This window comes from Carassius auratus, unplaced genomic scaffold, assembly GCF_003368295.1.
Source record: "Carassius auratus strain Wakin unplaced genomic scaffold, ASM336829v1 scaf_tig00049821, whole genome shotgun sequence".
Lineage (NCBI taxonomy): Eukaryota > Metazoa > Chordata > Actinopteri > Cypriniformes > Cyprinidae > Carassius > Carassius auratus.
In genome coordinates, this window is record NW_020527127.1 from 27,501 (window position 1) to 47,393 (window position 19,893).

The 19,893-nt window shown below is 40.9% G+C and overlaps 3 protein-coding genes across 10 annotated transcripts in view; 1 reads left to right on the forward strand and 2 right to left on the reverse strand.

Moving 5' to 3' along the window:
• LOC113089445 (ankyrin repeat domain-containing protein 13C-like) overlaps positions 1 to 4,231 on the forward strand; it is an 11,540-nt gene extending 7,309 nt beyond the window's left edge. Inside the window, exons 9-13 of the mRNA XM_026256018.1 lie at positions 827 to 988; positions 1,077 to 1,156; positions 1,236 to 1,334; positions 1,419 to 1,519; positions 3,176 to 4,231. Coding sequence (XP_026111803.1) covers positions 827 to 988; positions 1,077 to 1,156; positions 1,236 to 1,334; positions 1,419 to 1,519; positions 3,176 to 3,306 — 573 coding nt within the window. The 3' untranslated portion in view covers positions 3,307 to 4,231. The remainder of the gene's footprint in view (positions 1 to 826; positions 989 to 1,076; positions 1,157 to 1,235; positions 1,335 to 1,418; positions 1,520 to 3,175) is intronic.
• Positions 4,232 to 4,652: 421 nt separating this feature from the next.
• Positions 4,653 to 11,213, reverse strand: LOC113089446 (serine/arginine-rich splicing factor 11-like). 5 transcript variants are annotated; one of them, XM_026256022.1, is made up of 13 exons: positions 10,931 to 11,065; positions 9,811 to 9,906; positions 9,638 to 9,728; positions 8,240 to 8,349; positions 8,076 to 8,165; positions 7,945 to 7,994; positions 6,800 to 6,930; positions 6,657 to 6,732; positions 6,466 to 6,579; positions 6,276 to 6,365; positions 5,336 to 5,428; positions 5,093 to 5,252; positions 4,653 to 5,017 (listed from the first exon to the last, which is right to left on the reverse strand). In XM_026256022.1, the coding sequence occupies exons 5-13, from the start codon at positions 8,163 to 8,165 to the stop codon at positions 4,844 to 4,846; spliced, it is 978 nt and encodes a 325-aa protein (XP_026111807.1). In that variant the 5' UTR covers positions 8,240 to 8,349; positions 9,638 to 9,728; positions 9,811 to 9,906; positions 10,931 to 11,065; the 3' UTR covers positions 4,653 to 4,843. The 5 variants fall into 5 exon arrangements, with proteins under 5 accessions (XP_026111807.1, XP_026111804.1, XP_026111808.1 ...); XM_026256019.1 differs by lacking the exon at positions 9,811 to 9,906 and having other exon boundaries at positions 9,638 to 9,771; positions 10,931 to 11,213; XM_026256023.1 differs by lacking the exon at positions 9,811 to 9,906 and having other exon boundaries at positions 10,931 to 11,062.
• A 4,004-nt stretch (positions 11,214 to 15,217) lies between these two features.
• Positions 15,218 to 19,661, reverse strand: LOC113089443 (centriolar coiled-coil protein of 110 kDa-like). Of its 4 annotated transcripts, none has more exons than XM_026256016.1 (11): positions 19,541 to 19,661; positions 19,210 to 19,342; positions 19,046 to 19,138; positions 17,755 to 18,979; positions 17,465 to 17,550; positions 16,649 to 16,786; positions 16,459 to 16,572; positions 16,295 to 16,378; positions 16,099 to 16,215; positions 15,606 to 15,670; positions 15,218 to 15,409 (listed from the first exon to the last, which is right to left on the reverse strand). In XM_026256016.1, the coding sequence occupies exons 2-11, from the start codon at positions 19,336 to 19,338 to the stop codon at positions 15,289 to 15,291; spliced, it is 2,172 nt and encodes a 723-aa protein (XP_026111801.1). In that variant the 5' UTR covers positions 19,339 to 19,342; positions 19,541 to 19,661; the 3' UTR covers positions 15,218 to 15,288. The 4 variants fall into 4 exon arrangements, with proteins under 4 accessions (XP_026111801.1, XP_026111798.1, XP_026111797.1 ...); XM_026256013.1 differs by having other exon boundaries at positions 19,210 to 19,445; positions 19,541 to 19,660; XM_026256012.1 differs by having other exon boundaries at positions 19,210 to 19,452; positions 19,541 to 19,660.
• Between the last annotated feature and the right edge of the window lie 232 nt (positions 19,662 to 19,893).

Sequence of the window (19,893 nt, forward strand, 5' to 3'; positions counted from 1 at the left end):
ATCATTAATCACTTATCCATTTGGGCTGAGAACCAAGAGATCATTGGGAGAATTACTGTGTTCAAAAGCAGTGACCCTAAAAATATTATTTATTACATGCATTGTTTCCAGAAGCAGCGTCTGAATTAGAATCGCAGAAAGTGAATGGGTTTAAAATGGGCATTAATCACATTTGGGAAGAAACACCACTCCTACTTATAGCGTATCATGTGGAAATATATGAATCAAACTCATACAGGCGCATTTTTGACCCATATTTAGAATTTTGGGGTCATTTTAACTGCATTTCTGACACAGTATTGTCTGTTGTTTCTCTATTTTGAAAATTGCTCTACGAGCGACACGTGATGATGTGAACATTCTGTGATGAAAAGATTCATTTAAAGAGTCACTTTGTTTCAGAATGAATCAGTTGTTTTGAATGAATTGGTTGAGTGAATGATTCAACGACTCACTTATTAAGACAGTGACTTGCTGCCAACTTCTCGATTTCAGTTTAAAAATGAGTTATTAAAATATTTTATTATTAAAAATACATTTCAGTATCTTTAAAACATTAATCTATAGCATTGTTTATGTAGTTGTAATTGCAGTGTAAATGCAGCTTCTGTGTTGAAACTGATTTAATTTGGTTGTACCAGCTCTATATTGTCTTATTGTTGCAATTGAACTTGATTAAATGTGAGAATCTGTCATAAAAGGTGAACCATATGTCAAAAAAAGTTAGAAAAACTGCTCTTAAAAATTAAGTTGGGAAATATGAGCTGTTAATGAAAGTACCTGATTGAATGTGAGGAGTATGTTCTCTCTCGTCTCATTCCCGCAGGAGCGAGTGGGGAATTTCCTGGCGGATTTCTACATGGTGAACGGCCTGGTTCTGGAGTCCAGGAAGAGACGCGAGCACCTGAGCGAGGAGGACATCCTGAGGAACAAGGCCATCATGGAGAGCTTCAGCAAAGGAGGGAGCATCATCGAGCAGAGCTTCGAGGTCAGTTAGCTTCTGCAGGGTTTCTGTTTTTTTAACAGTAAATATAGATCATGGATGAACTGTGTGTATTTGAACCTCTGTGTGTCAGCCGGTGAGGCGTCAGTCGCTGACCGCTCCGTCTCCGAACACGATCTCCTGGGAGGAGTACATCACCGCCGAGACGGGGAAGTACGTCTGACTCCATCACACTCAAACACATGTGAGGAGAGCGTCTGGAGGCTCATGTCCTGTGTCTGCTCTCTTCTAGGGCTCCTCATCTGGGCCGAGAGCTCGTGTGCAAAGAGAACAAGAAGAACTTCAAAGCAACCGTAGCCATGAGTCAGGACTTCCCTCTGGGCATCGAGTCGTGAGTGTCCCGCGTCCAGCAGACTCCGGTCCACGTCCGTGTGGGGTCTGATACTGATCACATCTCGTCTCATTTGTTTTACAGGCTGTTAAACGTTTTGGAGGTCATCGCACCCTTCAAGCACTTCAATAAACTCAGAGAATTTGTTCAGATGAAACTTCCGCCTGGGTTTCCTGTCAAACTAGGTAAACAGACACACTTTCAGAATGATTCCACAATTTTTCAGAATGTTGTGGGAATTACCGTAATTACTGACTAGTTTTAAAGCGATAGTTCACCCAAAAATTTAAATTGTCATCATTTACTCACCCTCATGTCGTTACAAACCTGTATGAGTTTCTTTCTTATGTTGAACATAAAAGAAGATATTTTGAAGATTGCTGGTAATCAAACAGTTGGTGGTTCCCATTGACTTGCATAGTATTTTTTTCCTAATATGGAAGTCAGTGGGAACCACTAACTGTTTGATTACCAGCAATCTTCAGAATATCTTCTTGTATGTTCATCACAAGGTCATACGTACAAGTGCGAAACTTAATTAAAAAAATTAGTTTTAAGAAATCTCAGCACTTAAACAATAGTTAATACATTAGTGAACATAAAATAACAATTAGCATTATATTTTTACAGCATTTTTATTCTTTGTTAATATTAATAAAAATAACTGTTCATGTTAATTCACAACGCATTGATATTAGGGGTGCACCGATATATATCAGACAATGATTAATGCGTAACTAATAAACTGTAGAAATACTATTCAAACTAATAAAAAGTAAAAATACATCGTAAACTAATAAACTTTAAAAATACATCATAAACTGTTGAACTGTAAAAAATACATCGTAAACTAATAAACTGTAAAAATACATTGTAATCTAATAAACTAAAAAATATATATTTTAAACTAATAAACTGTAAAAATACATTGTAACTAATAAACTGTAAAAATACATTGTAAACTAATAAACTGTAAAAAAAAAAAATTTAACTAATAAACTGTAAAAATACATTGTAACTAATGAACTGTAAAAATACATTGTAATCTAATAAACTGTAAAAAAAAATATTTTAAACTAATAAACTGTTAAAATACATTGTAACTAAAACTGTAAAAATACATCGTAAACTAATAAACTGTAAAAAATACATTGTAAACTAATGAACTGTAAAAAAAAAATATTTTAAAATAATAAACTGTAAAAATGCATTGTAAACTAATAAACTGTAAAAAATACATTGTAAACTAATGAACTGTAAAAACATATATTTTAAACTAATAAACTGTAAAAATGCATTGTAAACTAATAAACTGTAAAAAAATACATTGTAAACTAATGAACTGTAAAAAAATATATTTTAAACTAATAAACTGTAAAAATGCATTGTAACTAATAAACTGTAAAAAAAATACATTGTAATCTAATAAACTGTAAAAAAATACATTGTAAACTAATAAACTGTAATACATAAAAAACGAATAAACTTTAAAAACACAATGCTAACTAATAAACTGTAAACAAAATGACCTGTAAAAAAAACATTGTAAAATAATAACCTGTAAAAATACACTGCAAACTAATAAACTGTAAAAATACATTGTAAACTAATAACCTGTAAAAATACAATGCTGCACAAATGTCAGTTTAGTTTTATAATAGTTGATGTTGCCTGAAGTGCTTGTTTGGTTCTTCAGGATTTAGTAAAATATTGTGAAGATGATTTAATGCAGTTATGGCACATTTGGCCATAAATTGAATATCGATTCATTTAGAAGCTGGGTGCATTAGAATCTCCATACTGTATGTTCTGATGATGATGATGATGTGCTTCTCTTCCAGACATCCCTGTTTTCCCCACCATCACTGCCACCGTGACCTTTCAGGAGTTCCGTTACGACGAGTTCGACAACTCCATTTTTACGATTCCCAACGACTACAAGGAGGATCCCAGCCGCTTCCCAGACCTCTGAGCGTCCCGCGTCACCCTTCATCCATCTCCCTCCAGACGTCGCAGGTGGAGAGGACACACTAGATGTCATGTGGACACTAAGGGATCGTGCATCACTACATGATGAAGCTCTGGACCGAGCTCCTCACCAGAAACACGGAGCGCGTCGCTTCACATCCCCTCTGTGTAACTGGCAGGGAATACGGCATTATAAATTATTACACAAGCCACGTTTTCATATATATATATCTTTGTTACAAACTTGTATACTTCACTTAAAGGAAGCGTGTAAACTTGGCGTCTGTATATGATTTAAAACCCGTCACAGAAAGCAATGTATATGTACATTTCTGTGTAAATACCACTTCCTCCTCCAGTTCTTTTGCTTGCTGCATTATGGGAAACAGGCTTGTTCGGATCATTTGCGTTCTGTCATCCTAGCGTTTATGGATCGTACAGGACCGGATGTGAATGTAGCAGAAATGTTGCGATGGACGGGACGCTCTCTTTATTTTGACCTTGATAGATGGATGTAAATAATTCAAATTTAAATATGTTTTCCAATGTAGTATAATTGACGAGTATGTTTATTGAGATGGTGTAAAATGTTCCAGAGACGTGTTTTATATGTGGAGCTTGTCATGTTTGCACCAGCAATATCCCATTGGACAGTTTCCTCTTTTAGTGTTTCGTTTTTCCTTCTCCGAATGGAAACCAGCTGCAACGCTTCCGTGACGCACTACTGGCTAGTGTGGAAACTTGCTGTATTCCTTTTTTATTTTTCCTGTGTTTGATGCTGCCTTTAGAGTTGCTTTCTGCCTTCAGTACTCTTCAGATTTTCTCCCATGATGCATTGAGCTCCTGGATGTACAGCAGGAACCTTGTATGAACCTGCTGCACTTTTACATGACGAATTGTAATTAATAAAATGTCCACATATCAGTTTCTTTGTTGGGTCCAATTGTCTTTTTTAGAATATATATTATATTCATAATTTTGCACACAAAAAACTGGCTTAATTGATACGGTTTATAATATTTGCATTCAATTACCGCAAAACTGTTATTAAATGATCTTTGGCTCTACAAGCTGAAAACAGACACTTGGACGAATGCTCCTTGGTTTCGAAGGAACAGACAAGACTAGAATTTTATACGAAGTTTTATTTTAAATTCATAACATCGCAAACAGTACACAGAAGTCATTTTCTTCGCAAACTACAGTCTTGCGAGTTCACTACAGAAAAACACACTGTGAATGACCCGCAAGAAAAAAAGTTATTCAGTTTACGCGAAATTCCACAAACGAGTTTAAAATGACAAACCAACTCAGGCTAACTATAAAAAACAAATGCAATTCCATTTAAAAAAAAAAAAAAAAAAACAAGGCTTGACAATGTTATCCAAGCACTTTTAATTAGAGGGTGATTGCTTTAAATAGAAACTGCTAACAGACATAGCCTACACTAAATATACAGGATAAGATCGTTCCGCGAGAGAAGAAACCGCTCTAGAACACAGCAGATTCTGGAACTCAAAGGAATGATCTGGAACACTGCTTCAGTCGCTCATGTCCATGTCTTCGTCTCGCTGGTCTTCACTGTGTCCGTCTGACTCTCCGCGGCCTGCGCTGTCCGCTCGGAGCTCTTTACCGTGCGGCGACGAGACGGCGTCGGAGTTCCTCTCGTGCTCGCTGTCGTAGCCCTGCTCTTCCTCGTCGTAGTCCCTGGTCACCTGCGGAACAGAGACAGGACTCAGAAACCGGACTGGAACGTGAAGCACAGCTGTTGACTGGATAGACAGAGGTACCTTCACATCTCCCTTCTCACTGTCGGACTTCCTGTCTCTGTCTCGCTCCTTGTCTTTGCTCTTCTTGCTGTCGGAACGTTCTCTTTTGTCCCGATTTCTGTCCCAGTCGTCCTTCCTGTCTCGCTCACGGTCTTTGTCCTTCTTTTTCTCTTTCTTGTGTCTGAGAGAGAGTGTTTCCAGGTTAAAGCGGGTCTGAGCAAGGAGGCGTGATCATGTGTGTGTGTGTGTGTGTGTGTGTGTTACCTGCGAGGAGACGGCGAGCGGGACAGTTTCCTCTTGGGAGATCGTGACTTCTTCGGCGATCGAGACGCACTGCGACTTCTTCTGTGCCGTTTGCTGGAGGAAGACACATTCGTTTCCATCTGATCTAAACCACGGTCTTTTACTTCCACATTTAATCACTGTGCTTTTAAAGATGAAAACCCAAGGATGGAATAACAAACTTACAGGACAAGAATCCAGGGTTTGACAGATTTATTCCTCTGAAACTCAATGGTCGTCGTATTTGACCATTTCAAGTTTTATGGAGTAGACTTAGAGTAAAGATAATAATAAAATGCTGAGGATTTTTTAGTTCATGTTTTTATTTTAACAGTAAACCTCTGGAGCCAAAATAATAAAATGTATTTTTTTTATATTAGAAACATTAATTTTTTTATGAAATTGTATTACATCATAAATCTAAAAATTAAAACTCACTTAAGATAAAATATTTTATAGCGCTCTAATAGTGTATAAATTAACTTATTAAATAGTTAAAGTTATTAAAACAATTAAAATGCAAACCAAAAGGGGGAAAATTTTAATTAAAACTGAAATCACAGAATTTGGGAAAATATAAAAAAGTTAAAAATGTATTTGTTAAACTTTGTATAATTTTATGCCATATCAGCATCAAAGGCTATATTCATGGAAAACTCAAAAGTAACAATTTAAATGAATTGTATGCAGTGATTCAACAATATATAGACATTAAACACAATCTTTGAAATAGGATAAATTCTACTATTCTTCCAAGATGCATAAAAAAAAAAGTAAATTTATGCAGTTTCTGTGTTAAAACCTTCATAAAAAATAGAAACCAATAAATCACACAAAGGCAATTCTTTTTCTAGGGTTGACACGGATTTATCTTGTGACCAGGCTTCATGATTATGAATTGGAGGTGTTTTCTGACACTCACCGGCTGGTGCTGCGAGAGCGTCTGGCGCTGCTGTAGCTCTTGGGTGGAGTCTTTGAACGTTTTCTGTTCTTGTCATCCTTCCTCCGATCTCTACACCAGAAACAAACACAAAGATCCAGTCGACGACACTCAGAGATTTCACCGTACGCTACTTGACTGAACAGCTTGAGATGCTTTCACCCGTCCTCACCTGGACCTGGAGCGTCTGCCGCGGTCCCTGGAGTGAGACTTCCTCCTCCTGGGGCTCTTGGACCTCCTCCTGCTCCTGGAGCCAGATCTGCGTCTGGAGTGACTCTTAGACCTCCTGCGCTCACAGCAAACTCACATCAGACCGTGATCACACATGCATCTCAGCCGAACGATCGAGACGACTCCACAAACCTGTGTCTGGAGCGGGACCTGGACCTCCTGCGCCGGGATCTGGACCTGGAGCGCTTGCGTTTATCATCCTTCTTACCTGAGGAAGCAATATCTTTAGCACAGTGTCCTTTCAGTTTCCCTGATCTAGCACCAGAGTCACTCACTTCCGGGCTCGATGGCGGCGGAGATCAGAGACTGCGCTTCTCTCACTCTCTTCATGGCTTCTTCGATCTCTTTGTTGGAGTCTGTCTTCAGTCCAGAGCTCAGGTGAAGCCCCGAGGCCAGATGATTCAGCCTGGAAACACAGCGAGAGACTGACGAGAACACGCTGAAGCACCACAGTCACACATTAGAGTGGGATTCACAGGGTTACTGTCAACAATGGGACAGTTTGAGACGAATAAAGCGTAAGAAAAGGAGAACACTCTCTATATAAATAGAAATATGTGATCTGTGTGCCTCTGTGTGATCAAGCAGGGCAGTATTTCAGCTTTTAATTTTAGAAAACCATCATCAAACAGATTGAAAGCTCTTCACATGAAACCACCGAAAGATTGGTTTACTTTCACATTATGAAAAATAAAACTAGTACTGTACTATAAAAATATAATTCAAATTAGAACACTTTTTTTAAAGGAATCACGTGTATTCCATGTTTTAAGAGTAAACCTGTCGTGCAGCACTTTTTGCCCCAATTTGAAAATATTAATTTGATTACAACGAATATTTAAATCTTTTTATGACTTAATTTGATTATCAGCATTAACATGTAAGATTTTAATTTCTACACATATAAAACTTTCATATGGCTGTTACTGTGAAGATTTTATAAATATTAAAGTTTGTGAATTCAATTGCTTAGATGTACTTCTAATGGTTTATGTAAAAAAAAAAAAAAAATTAATTAAAACAGAAATTATGAAATCCGGGAAAATAAAACTACACTTAAAAAAAAAAGGGATTTTTTTTTTGTTAAACTTAATTGAAATTATACATTCAACAATTTATTAATTAAACATGCTATTAGATTTTAGAAATAAATCAAGGGTGCAAAAAAACTAACTAAAATTAAAATATTTAATATTTTTGTTTTATAATTTTAGTTTTTAGAAAAACGTTTTTTAAATTTGTGATTAAAAAAAATGATGTCACAAGATCTTGAAATTTTGTGTTCAATAATTTCAATAAGACATGGTTACATTTTATTCAACAATAAAACGTGATCCAGAAAAGTTGAAAAGGGAATAAGAAGAAGAAAAAAAAAAAGAATCCTGAAACCAGAGTAAACGCTTGACACTGAACGACTTACTTGGGGTCTATGGATGCCATCAGCTTCATAAGCTGCTCGGCTGACAAAGCCTACGAAAAAAAACACATCAAGCATCAGTTAAAATAGTTTTGTAGCAGGGTCTTTGATGAAGGAGCCGAGAGGCGTCAAACCTGAGTGTTTATATTGGGTGCCGCCAGGGCCAGAGCTGCCATGGGGTCCAAGTTCGGCCCTCCAAGACCTCCAAGAGAAACACCACCCATCTGAGGACAGACAAAACCTCAGCATGATTACAGAGCAGAGCGCCGCTCGTCTGGAGACACTGACTGACACTCACAGATGTGACGGGGTTGGGTGTCGGGAGGAGCCCGCCTCCGGGCAGCAATCCTGCGACGGCATTGGCTGGAGCCAGCAGCGACAGAGCCTTGGATTCGTCAGGAATCACTCCTGCAGGACGGAAACGGCCCAATCAGAGCACGCCACGCTTCTCACACCACACACAGACAGACTTTCTCTTTACATTTGCTCTGACTTCAGAACTCGCTTCGTCAGAGGAAGCTAACACATGAGGTCCCTTAACAAATACTACAAGAAAAGGAAATGACACTAGACACACTGCCAAGATGTTATCACCTGAACTTGATTTTTTAAGTCATGAACCAAATGTAAGCAAGCACAGCCGGATCTCCACTGGGATGTGCTCTCAAGTTTCATAAGTGGTATAATGAACAAGCGATTCAGGTCGGCTGCTTCGCTATAAAGCACACAGAGACATCAAGATAGACAAAACAGAGTTTATGATTCGGGTGTCAGCATCACATGACAGTTCATCAATCCACTGATGACATGACTTACCATTACTAATGCAAATAACATCGCTTTACGAGCTAAAGCTGATCTGAAACAGAATAAACTTCCAAAACTAAACTGTGTGTGTGTGTCAAATGCTGAAGAGGAACAGAACTAGAGTTAAACGACTTAAGGTTTGGTGAGAGCCTCTGGAATTAATATATCTCACACACACACACACACACACACACACACGAGAGAGAGAGAGAGAGAGAGAGAGAGAGAGAGAGAGAGAGAGAGAATATGAGAGAGACAAGCTGCAGAAGACAAAACTGTTGGGTGGCATTTTCTGCTGGGCCTGGTTTACAGGACGTGCAGAACCAGGGAAAAAACTGGAAAACACAACAACAAAAAACAGAAACGACCGTTAAAAAGCTTCTCAGGCCTTTTCAGTCATGTGGAGAGGAACAAAAGCATTCTAGACCTGACTCTTACTCAAAAAAACAAGCTAAAAGCGGCTGATAATGTTAAAGGGATGTTGGAGAGAGATCACAATCGCAGAGGAAAGCCCTATCAAACGCGCTGAGCTAAACACTCATGCACTACAGCGCATCTTACCGTACTTTATTAGCATGCAATGCAGAAAGATTCTGAGTCTAAACATGAGTGCAGTGCTTGAACAGAGAGCGATTATCTCTGTCTGTGATACTAGTTTACTGCAGGGAAACACGTGGACCGGCCGGCCGTGTTTATTTGTCTACAGGGTCACTCTCAGACATCTGCCGGCTCTATAAAATCACACACACAAATGACAAAGAGAACAGTTTAATGGAGGCAGTGAGTTAAACATCCGCTCCTGCCCCTCGGGCTTCTGGGATATACACCTGCTACAGCGAAGGGATGGATCGCAGGATGAACGGGAAGATTGACAGAGAGCTGCACAAACCTTCGGCGAAGGGGACGACGATCAGGGCTCGGTCCACGAACACCGTGTTGGTCAGATGCTGGGACACTCCGACGCACTCCGGCTCGGCGAACTTTACAAAACACACACGTGAAGTCACAGGCAAGGGAGAATCACTGAAAGAAAATATAGATGCTTTTGCGAGATGTACACACAAGGCTCTGCAGTCAAACAGTCACGCTTCAGCACCTGGGCTCTGTCTTAGCTCCGCCGACGGCCTACCTTCACTGCAGATATGACCACGCCAGACGCTTTTCGATGGGTGGAACACAACAGAAGCACAGAACAGAAGTTAGCTAGTGGAGAAGCCTACAATCAGACGCCAGGCCTTGAAACGGCACGCATCGGTGTTCCTGAGCTTAAACTGAATGCTTTCATGTGTTCCGCAGGACATTTACACGCCAACATACAAGCTTTAGACAACGGGTGTCAAAGCTCAAGTGTTTGAAAACGATTCCATTATTGTCTTTACGTAAACTACACGTTTAGTGAAACTGTTCTTTATAAAGTGACGTCGCCACCTACTGGCCTGTGTGGAATACTGCATCCTTTGTGTGAACCGGGTTCGTTTTGCAAACGCATTTTTTAGTACGTCGACCAAACGTTACCCTTCAAGACCAAGTAAATAATCATATTACAGACATTTAAATTGAATACAACACAAAGTATTACCTATAAATGTTTCTTTACATTTTGAAAACGCAATGTAAGAGCAATCTCAGTTACTTTTAAATAACGTTCTGCTTCTGTCTTTGATTTGTTGAAGGGGGACTTAAAAAGCTTTTTTAAAGACCTACGGAAACCCATGAGCGTGTGACGTCATCGCGTACGTCTGTGAAACGACGCATGGCGCTTTGAACAATAAAGCGAAACTACGCTCTAATAAGCGCATCAAACACCAATAATTCGTGTTTTAATCGTCAGAATTCATCCCGAGGAGGCCTGGTGATAAACGAGTAACTAGATTACGAGTAAACATGATGAAAAGCAGTTGAACTGCTGAGTTCTTGTTTGTGTATCGTCAGTTGATCGAGAGATATTTAGCGAGGAATGAATATTTTAAATGTGGAACCCCGCCAAAAAAGCGTGTATTTTAACGCCTGAACGCGACTGGCGGGTTTTGATGTGAAACCCTGACGTTAGATTTATATGTAACGTTAACCGGGATGAATATATTCACGCGTGTTATATAACGTTAGCTCTCTCTCTTATGAAATACACGTATTTTGGTGTTTTTGTTTCCTGATGGACGTGTTTTGAGCGCTTTCTACTCACTCTGGAGGAAAGAGTCTGAGCTCGTCGATGGTTCCGATGAAGCCGAACAGGGTTCGCATCTGCTCCGCGGTGCTGCTCGGCGACACGTTCGTCACCTGGATCACACTGGTGCTGGACGTCATTGTGGCTGACGAGTGTCAATCGATAGACATTTAAATCCGTGCGGTAGAAGCGCGATTCTCGCTGGATTTCTCCTCAGCGAACCGAGTCAACCGTCTCGCGGCCTGCGGCTGTGTCTAATGGCGCGCGTGCTCGCTGGAACATGGCGGCGCACGGGGCCGATTTCAAAATACAAGTCCTCAGGGCGCGTTATAGAAACGTACAACCGTTTCAAAGTACATCGAGATGATTAATCTGGGCTGAAATATCAGGAAAATTATGTCAAATTACAATAAATACATAAAATAAAAAAGTAATGGTTTTTATATGTAACATATATTTTTATATTCATGATTATGTGTTTATATGGAAAATTGATATATATATATATATATATATCATAGACTTCGGAGCCTGTTTGCGACTCGGTTGATTCAGATCGGGACTTCGGAGCCTGTTCGCGACTCGGTTGATTCAGATCGGGACTTCGGAGCCTGTTCGCGACTCGGTTGATTCAGATCGGGACTTCGGAGCCTGTTCGCGACTCGGTTGATTCAGATCGGGACTTCGGAGCCTGTTCGCGACTCGGTTGATTCAGATCGGCACTTCGGAGCCTGTTCGCGACTCGGTTGATTCAGATCGGGACTTCGGAGCAAGTCTGAGATTTTTTTAAATTCAAATCTGGACATCGAAGCAGGAAGTGTTTGTCAAACAGTTAATTGGTGATAAATTAATATTTGGACTTGAGGCTTTTTTTTTTTTACCTGTCGATTCAGCTTGTACATGGACCCAAACACAAAGGTGGACACACTCTAGACTTAAACATCAGTAGGGCTCTAAACTTTTCATCCATTGTTATTAAGGACGTAGTGTCACGGATCGCAAGAGGCGAAGACTCAAGTACAGGCAGATGGGAAGACTTTATTTATACGTCACCAAAATAAACAAAACACAACTGAAACCAGAGGAGCGTTCAAAGTTACGAGACATAGTGTGTATGAGGCTTTATAATGTTTTTTATATTTTATTTTAATATAAAGTATTTTTGTCTTTTTTATATTTTGAGAAAGTATTTTTATAGAGAGAGAGGGTATAGTTTTAGTCTTAATTATTTTATTATAAAATTAGCTTATTTATTAAGATTTTGTTATTCTAAGTTACAAAAATGTTTTCAAGGATTTGGTTTTAGTTAACTGATTTATTATTATTTTGTTATATACGTTTATTTTATTTAAAGTAATGAAAATGTTTGACTTTTGTTTGGTTGTAGGTTTAGTAACTATAATAACTTTACGGAGCACCTGAGACACACTCATTTTGGGTTTGTCATCAAGTAGAAGCCTAAATTAAAAATGTATACAAAAACGTAATGTTGCATTCTGTGCAGTATATATTTTCAAAGTGTAAATGTCTTAAAAAATAAACCAAAAATTAAATAGAATAAAAAATGAAAGTGTAGTAAATGCATTTAAAATATATATATATAATCTTTTTGTTTTGAAACACTAGCACGTGTACATCCGGTGTGTCAATGACGCGAGCAGAAGTCATGTCGACGATAAGAAATGGTGGGTTTAGGGGCTCATCACAACCCCATAGACAGTGACCTGTGTGTGTGTGTCACCTGGTGTGTGCTGTTGTCTCAGAGCACCTGTTGGCTGGTTTGCCACAGCAGGTGAAGTTCACTATTCTGACGGGTCACTATTCGGTGAAGAATTATTTTATATAGGCACATATGTTATACACTACCAGTCAAAAGTTTTAAATAATTAAAGTCTCTTCTGTTCAGGAGGGCTGCATTTATTTGATCAGAAATACAGTAAAAATTCTGAAATGTTATTCTAATGTAAAACAGCTGTTTTCTGTGGGAATCTATGTTAAAGTGTAATTTATTTCTGTGATGTACAGCTGTGTTTTCATTTTTTGATTGTTTTGTGGTTGTTCAGTGTGTCTGTCTTCTGTGTTTTGAACCTGAGAAACAGAGAAGCTGTGGGACAGAACTGTATCAAAGACCAACACTTTACACACCATATCTTCAGTTCATCTGCTCACTATTTATTTCTGGATTATTGTTTCTGTGCTCTGCTGGGGTTCAGGACCTCGTGATTCTCCGCTGACTCTGGACTCGTGACGTCATGAACCGTTTCAACAAGCTGTTTGCAAATTGTCAATGAAACATCAGATTGTATTTAGATTATTTAAATGAGAAGAATATGTACGCATTATACGACGGAAAATATAAATTAAATTGAATTAAAATATACGTTTTACCGGGGTGGCATAGGATGGCAAAAGCCACCCTAAAAGAAAGCCTTGCCACCCCTGCTGCCACACCAGTTGGCAGCAACGAATTAAAGGTTATGGCCAATTTGAAAATTTACTAGCGCTAATCTTTCGTGATTCGTGATCCCGCTCCGAACTCTCGAATTGATTCAAATGATCCGCGAAGCCGCCCCGAACTCACGAACTGATTCAAATGATTTGCGATCCCCACTGACTCAAATGATTCGCGATCCCGCTACGAACTCCCGAACTGATTCAAATGATTTGAGATCCCCAAACTGACTCAAATGATTCGCGATCCCGCTCCGAACTCCCGAACTGACTCAAATGATTCGCGATCCCGCTACGAACTCCCGAACTGACTCAAATGATTCACGATCCCTATAACTGACTCAAATGATTCGCGATCCCGCTACGAACTCCCAAACTGACTCAAATGATTCGCGATCCCCATAACTGACTCAAATGATTCGCGAACCCGCTTTGAACTCCCGAACTGACTCAAATGATTCGCGATCCCGCTCCGAACTCCCGAACTGACTCAAATGATTCGCGAACCCGCTCCGAACTCTGACATATATTCAGATATAAATGTAATTTAAAAAATAAGTAAATCATTTTCGATTTTCAAATATTGCACCTGTCAAACATAGTTAACCACTTTTAAAAAGCGTGAGGATCACTGATCTATATATATATATATATATATATATATATATATATATATAATTTTATAGATCAGTGGTGAGGATACGTAACAACTTCGTTTTGTGTCGGAACTTTCACACTTTCATTCATAAAATCACCCGTGTGTTTGAAAAGCTACAGGGATTGAATCGCGGAAATGGAAAGTGCTGTATAAAGTAGAACGTCATGGAATTCGGCCATGTTTTAATGAATAAATCAAAAGTAGAGCATTTAATCAAATCTCGATATGGACTAGTGTCTGCAATATTAAAGGTGTTCAGTACCGTCTCTCCCTACACGCAGAGTAGGGCACCAACTCCCAGAGGGGGCACCATCCTAGTCGCTCAAAAAAAAAACTTCCTCCATTCTCCATCCGCGCTCGCACCTCGTGTTTGCGGTTGAATGTTCATGATTGATGGATGAACATCTATGTCCGGGTAAAGTACATCAGCAATCCAGCGAAGAGAAAAGAAAACTAAAAGTTAAAAAAAAACATTGGACGTTGGACGAGTCTCAATTTAGGGACCGTCTCTAAAGTTACATGCGATATTGGTATACACTTTGGTGGCGCTTATGGGGTATGGTCAATTATTCCTTATATGAACTGTTTCAAATGCAAGACATTGATTGCATGAGATTAAGTTTGTAAATGATAGCCTGTGTCCTTTTGTAGTGTGCACATATATTTATCATCAAACTGTGACTAATTTCAATATATATACGTCTGCCATATGCTGCCAACCTTCAAAAATTCCTGCCCCCTTCTCGCCACCCCATCAATATTTTTCTAGATCCACCCCTGTTAAAAGGTTAATGTCATTCTCTTAAATGTATTTGACAGAAAACATTTTTACATGAAAATTCATATAGGCTTCTGTCTAGACTCACATCAACATTTTTTTTTTTAAATAAAACACACACACAAAAAAGTTATTCATCAGTGTTCATCAGATCATCAGTGTTCATAAACCTACTTTTGCTTACGGTTATTACAAGCTTAAAGAAGCCAAGTAAAAAAGATTTTAAAGATTTTTTTCAAATTACTTACAATAAAAAAAGTTGAAAAGTCATGTTTAAGATCTTTTGGTTCATTTCATAAATGACAAAATTCAACAAGTATAACAATTTATTAAAGTGTCCAAAGACAAATCCAGCCAGAAAAGCAGTTCTGAAGCTACAAGACATACAGAGTATTCTAGAAAAAAATATAAATAAAACTACATTCAATAACTGGTATAGTGTTTAAAGACAATATAAAAACGAGTATAAAACTGAAGAGGGCTTGGCCTTCATCGCTCTCCGCGTAACGGCGAGATCTTCTTTGAGACCCGACAGATCTTTGGCACCAGCTTCCATGTGTCCTCACTGGACGGAGAAAACTTCTTCCTGTCAGGCGTCTTCCTCTGTAACCTGATGAACACATTACAGACGATGAGCTTTAGGATCAGCCTCATCAGTATTTCACATCTCAAATCTACATCTGCAGTAAACAGGAAAAATCAGCATGACGCTCAGGTCAAAAAATTCAAATGCGGAATTTGGGAAAAAAAATAAAACTGATTTCACAAGGCCCTAAATGTGATGTGATGAGTGTTTATTCCCTCACTTGAGTTTCTTGCGTTCTAAAGCTTTTCTGGTGGCAGCAGAGAGAGATCCCTTCACTTTATGATCCTGAAACACACAGAACAAACTAACATCCCCTCATCCAACCATCACATCAACTCACATTCATCTCTAATATATACTCAAAGAAAGAGAAATGTCAAATCACTTATAATTTCTAACCACTCAAAAAAAATATATATAAAAAATCTATGCCTGAAAAAACACAAATCACAAAAAATAAATTCAAATATCTAACCACCCCAAAAATAATACAAAGGAACTATCCTGAAAATAAAATAAAATTTAAAAAAAATAAATAAAAATATCTAACCACCCAACAAATAATAATACAAATAAACTATTCTGAAAAAAATAAAAATAAATAAAAATTAAATTAAATTTGACAAAAATAAATAAAAATATCTAATCACCCCACAAAAGTACAAACAATTCTAAAAGCCCCTAAATGAAAGCAGTAGGTGGTATTTGCTGACGTGTGTTCTGAGCTGGCGTTCTCTGCTCAGCTGTCGGTCGCAGCGGATCATCTTCATCTGATCAGAGGAGCTCATGCTGAAGAAGATCTGGTGCAGCTCGTCCCGCGCCGCTCGCAGCTGATGATCAAACAGAGACGTGTTTAGAGTCATGTGAGCGTCATCCTCTCGTCCGCTGGGTTTCGAGAGCAGCTCTGACCTGTAGTGAGACACGCTCCTGCAGCAGGACGTCGTGTTTGCTGCAGCTCACCTCCGTCAACGACTGCAGGAACATCCGTGTGTCCTGAAACACGTCAGATCACGTGAGCTCAGAGGTGGAGAATGATTCATCTATATGCTAGCTGAGGTGTGTTTGTGGTTCACCGTGATGGTGGTGATGAGCTGTGACACGCGGTCAGTGCGCAGGAGTCGACGGGTCAGGAAGCCCCTCAGCACCGCGGCCAGCAGAGGGCGACAGGACACCGGGACACAGGACTGCTGAGAGACAGACGATCAGCACTCATTACACACTGCCTTCGTTATCAGTGTGTGTGTGTGTGTGTGTGTGTGTTACCCGTGAGGCGTCTGTAAGCTCAGCGTGTGTGCAGACAGAAGAGGCGGTGAGGGAGGACGGCGTGTCCTCCAAACGTGAGCCTGCGCTGGGACACGGGAAGGACACGCTCCGCAGGAACTGGTACCGCAGCGCTAAAGACTGAGAGAGACACACACACACACACACACACACACATCAATCATCACGTCGAACACAAACAGCTCACTTCAGAGTAGCCTCTAGTGTCAGTAATGTTCAGATGTTTTTATGTTTTCTAAAGGAGTCTCTTCTGCTTCAACACAAACATTCCTGCCATGCAAATAAAACACTTTAAAACGAGAGAGCGAGAGAATACTAATAAAAACAGCAGAGAGAGAGACATACAGATGAAATGAGAGCACGTGGAGGTGAAGACAGACGCGGTCAGAGAGAGACAAGGTCAGCGAGACGACAGGAAGCAGTACACAGACAGACAGGTGTGTTCAGCACTCGTGAATTGAACACAGTTATCCTCATTTTCTGTGTCAGTTCCCACAGCGAACACACACACACAGACGCTCGCTAATACAAACACACTGCTCCATGCATACATTACAGGCAGTAATTAATAGCATCAGGACACAAGCGGCTACAGGACCTGAAGGAGAAACACGTATCCAGTGATTTACACTCATTTACATGCATCCATTCAGCAGACGATTGTTTCCAAAGCGACCCTCGCTGTATTTCAAGGCATACATGTTATCAGTTCATGCATTCTCTGGGAAGTGAACCCATGACCTACTGTTTGAGCACCAGTGATTCACATGCAACACTGCGCTGTAGTGTACTGCTAACCTGCAGTAGATCCTGCTGCAGTCTGCACTCGTCCTCCATCAGAGCCGTCACCTGATCCTCCTGCATCTGCGCAGACGACTGCAGCCCTGAGCACATCACAGCCAAGAGTTAATCACCTATGATGCTTCACACACACATCACTGAACATTTCTCCTGGGTAAAATCATAGAATGTTGTGAAGAGATAAAAGATGCACCAATCACAGTTCAGTATTCAAATATGACAACGACCTCAACACTGTCGATCAGATTTTCTATCAAATGTTAGGAACGTCTAGACTAGTTTCTCACCTCTGGGTGTGCTGCAGAGCGCGCTTCCCGTCTCCCGTCCAGGACTGAACGCCGCGTCCTCGTTCATCAGGAGCCTTCGTTTGACCCGAGACACGCCCTCATGACCTCCAGTCTCAGGGGTCAGCTGCTTCCACAAGCCGGACGGGACGTCCACGTCGTAAGACGAGCCAATCACAGAGCTTCCTGCTTCATCCACAGAACAATTGCTGGTGTCTGCGAGGACGCCCACGACCGAACGGACAGACGCCGGGTTCTCTTGACCCACCCCACAATCCTTAGCGGTGACTGTTTCGCTGAAAGTGACGGTGGGGGGCCGTTTCTGGCCGTCGTCGGTGGGGCTCTCCGTCTGTGAGAGCGTGAGTGTCGACTCCAGGTCTGAGATCAGCGCTTTAAGGCTGGACAGGTTCAGCTCTAGCTGAGTGATCTGCTCCGTCTGCGATGACATCATCGTATCGTTGCCATCAGACGAACCAATCAGGTCAGTCGGAGCCGGTCTGCCCAAAGCTCTCCGAACCAGACCAGGAATCCGGCTCCGTTTTTTGCAGCGCACAGGACTTAAGCAGAACTTGGGCGTGGGGATGTTGGTGAATCTGGCAGCTGAGGATGGTCTGGACTTCTGTGTGGAGTCTGTAACAGGAAGCTCTGCAGGAAGAGCGTGACGTTGATCCGTGCTGGCGTCTCCCTCCGTCCGACACATCTGTGTGTGCAGGATCTCCTGGTTCTCTTTATCGGACAGGTTGTGCTCCTCCGCGGCTCTGGATTGACTGCGCAGCAGACGCTGGCGCCGCCGGTACTCCTGGGACTTCTTCAGTAGGTTCTGAAGGCTCGTTCGATACGGACCTTCATCCGGGTCAGATGACGGATCTCCCGCTGGCTTGGGAAGCGGTGCTACGATCTCCTCCTCTAAAGTCGCTCCGTCTACTGGCGCGTGACTGATGATGTCACTTCCTGGCGCTTCCGTCCGGCCGGAGCGCCCGGCGACGTCCGTGTCGTCATTGGTCACGTAGCCTGATGACATCATCGTCGTCGTATTCCTCGTGGTGTCCCGAGGCCCGTGCGTCTCGTGGTTCTCGAACAGAACAGTGATCTGGGTGTTCTCCGGCGAATCGTCCTCCGGAGACGCTCGCGGCTGATTGGACGATCGGTCGTCATGAGCCGTTGACGTCAGCGGAGCGGATGAGGTGATGATGTCACAGTCTGTGATGTCATCACTCGGGTCTGTGGACTGAAGAAACAACATCTAGAAACACGAGCTGATTTCAACACTATCTCTATGAGAAAGCAAACTCACGCTGATGTGAGACTCTTCCTCTCTCCTCCTCTTCATCAGACTCACGGCTGCTTCTCTCAGTCGTCTCATCTCGGCTCGCTCCTGCTCATTAAGCTGATAAACACACACTCATTAACATATCTGCATATATAATGAGAGGACGAGGATGAGGATGATGCGCGTACCAGAGGAGGAAGAACACGAGCTCCATGAAACACGATCAGTGATGAAGGAGTGAGGGGTCCATCTTCATCATCATCTTCATCATTGAGAGTGTTGTAACGGCTCCGGATGAAATCTTCGTAATTCTCCATGACTCTGAAACACATCCGAGGAGATTCCGCTCACGGAACACGCGGAAACTGACAGGAATCACGACATGAACTCGACTAACGGACTCGGTTTCCTTTGTTAGGATCTCCTGAGAACTGAACACAGACAGCAGTAAAACTACTTCACTGAAGCTTTTAACAGTGTGAAGCAGAGGTTTTAAAGTTAAATCATGTTTAACGTTACCTGTGTTTGTGGATGTTGTGTCAGTCTGTTTACGCTCGAGCGCTTCCGCTCACAATAACGACCGTTAAAACCGGACTGGAGTTTCTCTTCAGTAGGATCCGGACTTGTCTTTTTTAATTCGGACGTTTAAATCTAAACAAACATTTCAACGTATAACGCAAAAATGTATTCTGTTAATCCGCTAATATTATATTACAGGTCTCGGTTTAGTTTGTCAGTAAAACAAAGTATTTTTAAACCTAATATGCCGTTAATAATCCAGTACGTGTTTTACCGGACGCTGCATTCAAGCGCTCATATGAGCGGGAAAGAGGCTCTAGCGCCCGCTGGAGACCCGGATGAACGGATGACGT

What these genes read in the sequence shown, in the direction of transcription:
- LOC113089446 (XM_026256019.1), bottom strand. Translation starts at nt 11,052, where the DNA reads ATGACGTCCAGCACCAGTGTGATCCAGGTGACGAACGTGTCGCCGAGC. An exon ending in CGCTCTCGCAGCACCAGCCG is followed by an intron (nt 5,429 to 6,275) that starts GTGAGTGTCAGA and finishes GTCTTCCTCCAG; the next exon opens with CAAACGGCACAGAAGAAGTC. An exon ending in GTGAGAAGGGAGATGTGAAG is followed by an intron (nt 5,018 to 5,092) that starts GTACCTCTGTCT and finishes TCTGTTCCGCAG; the next exon opens with GTGACCAGGGACTACGACGA.
- LOC113089443 (XM_026256013.1), bottom strand. Translation starts at nt 19,353, where the DNA reads ATGTGTTTCAGAGTCATGGAGAATTACGAAGATTTCATCCGGAGCCGT. An exon ending in GCTCTGCAGCACACCCAGAG is followed by an intron (nt 17,551 to 17,754) that starts GTGAGAAACTAG and finishes TGATGTGCTCAG; the next exon opens with GGCTGCAGTCGTCTGCGCAG. An exon ending in AACGCCAGCTCAGAACACAC is followed by an intron (nt 15,671 to 16,098) that starts GTCAGCAAATAC and finishes TGTGTGTTTCAG; the next exon opens with GATCATAAAGTGAAGGGATC.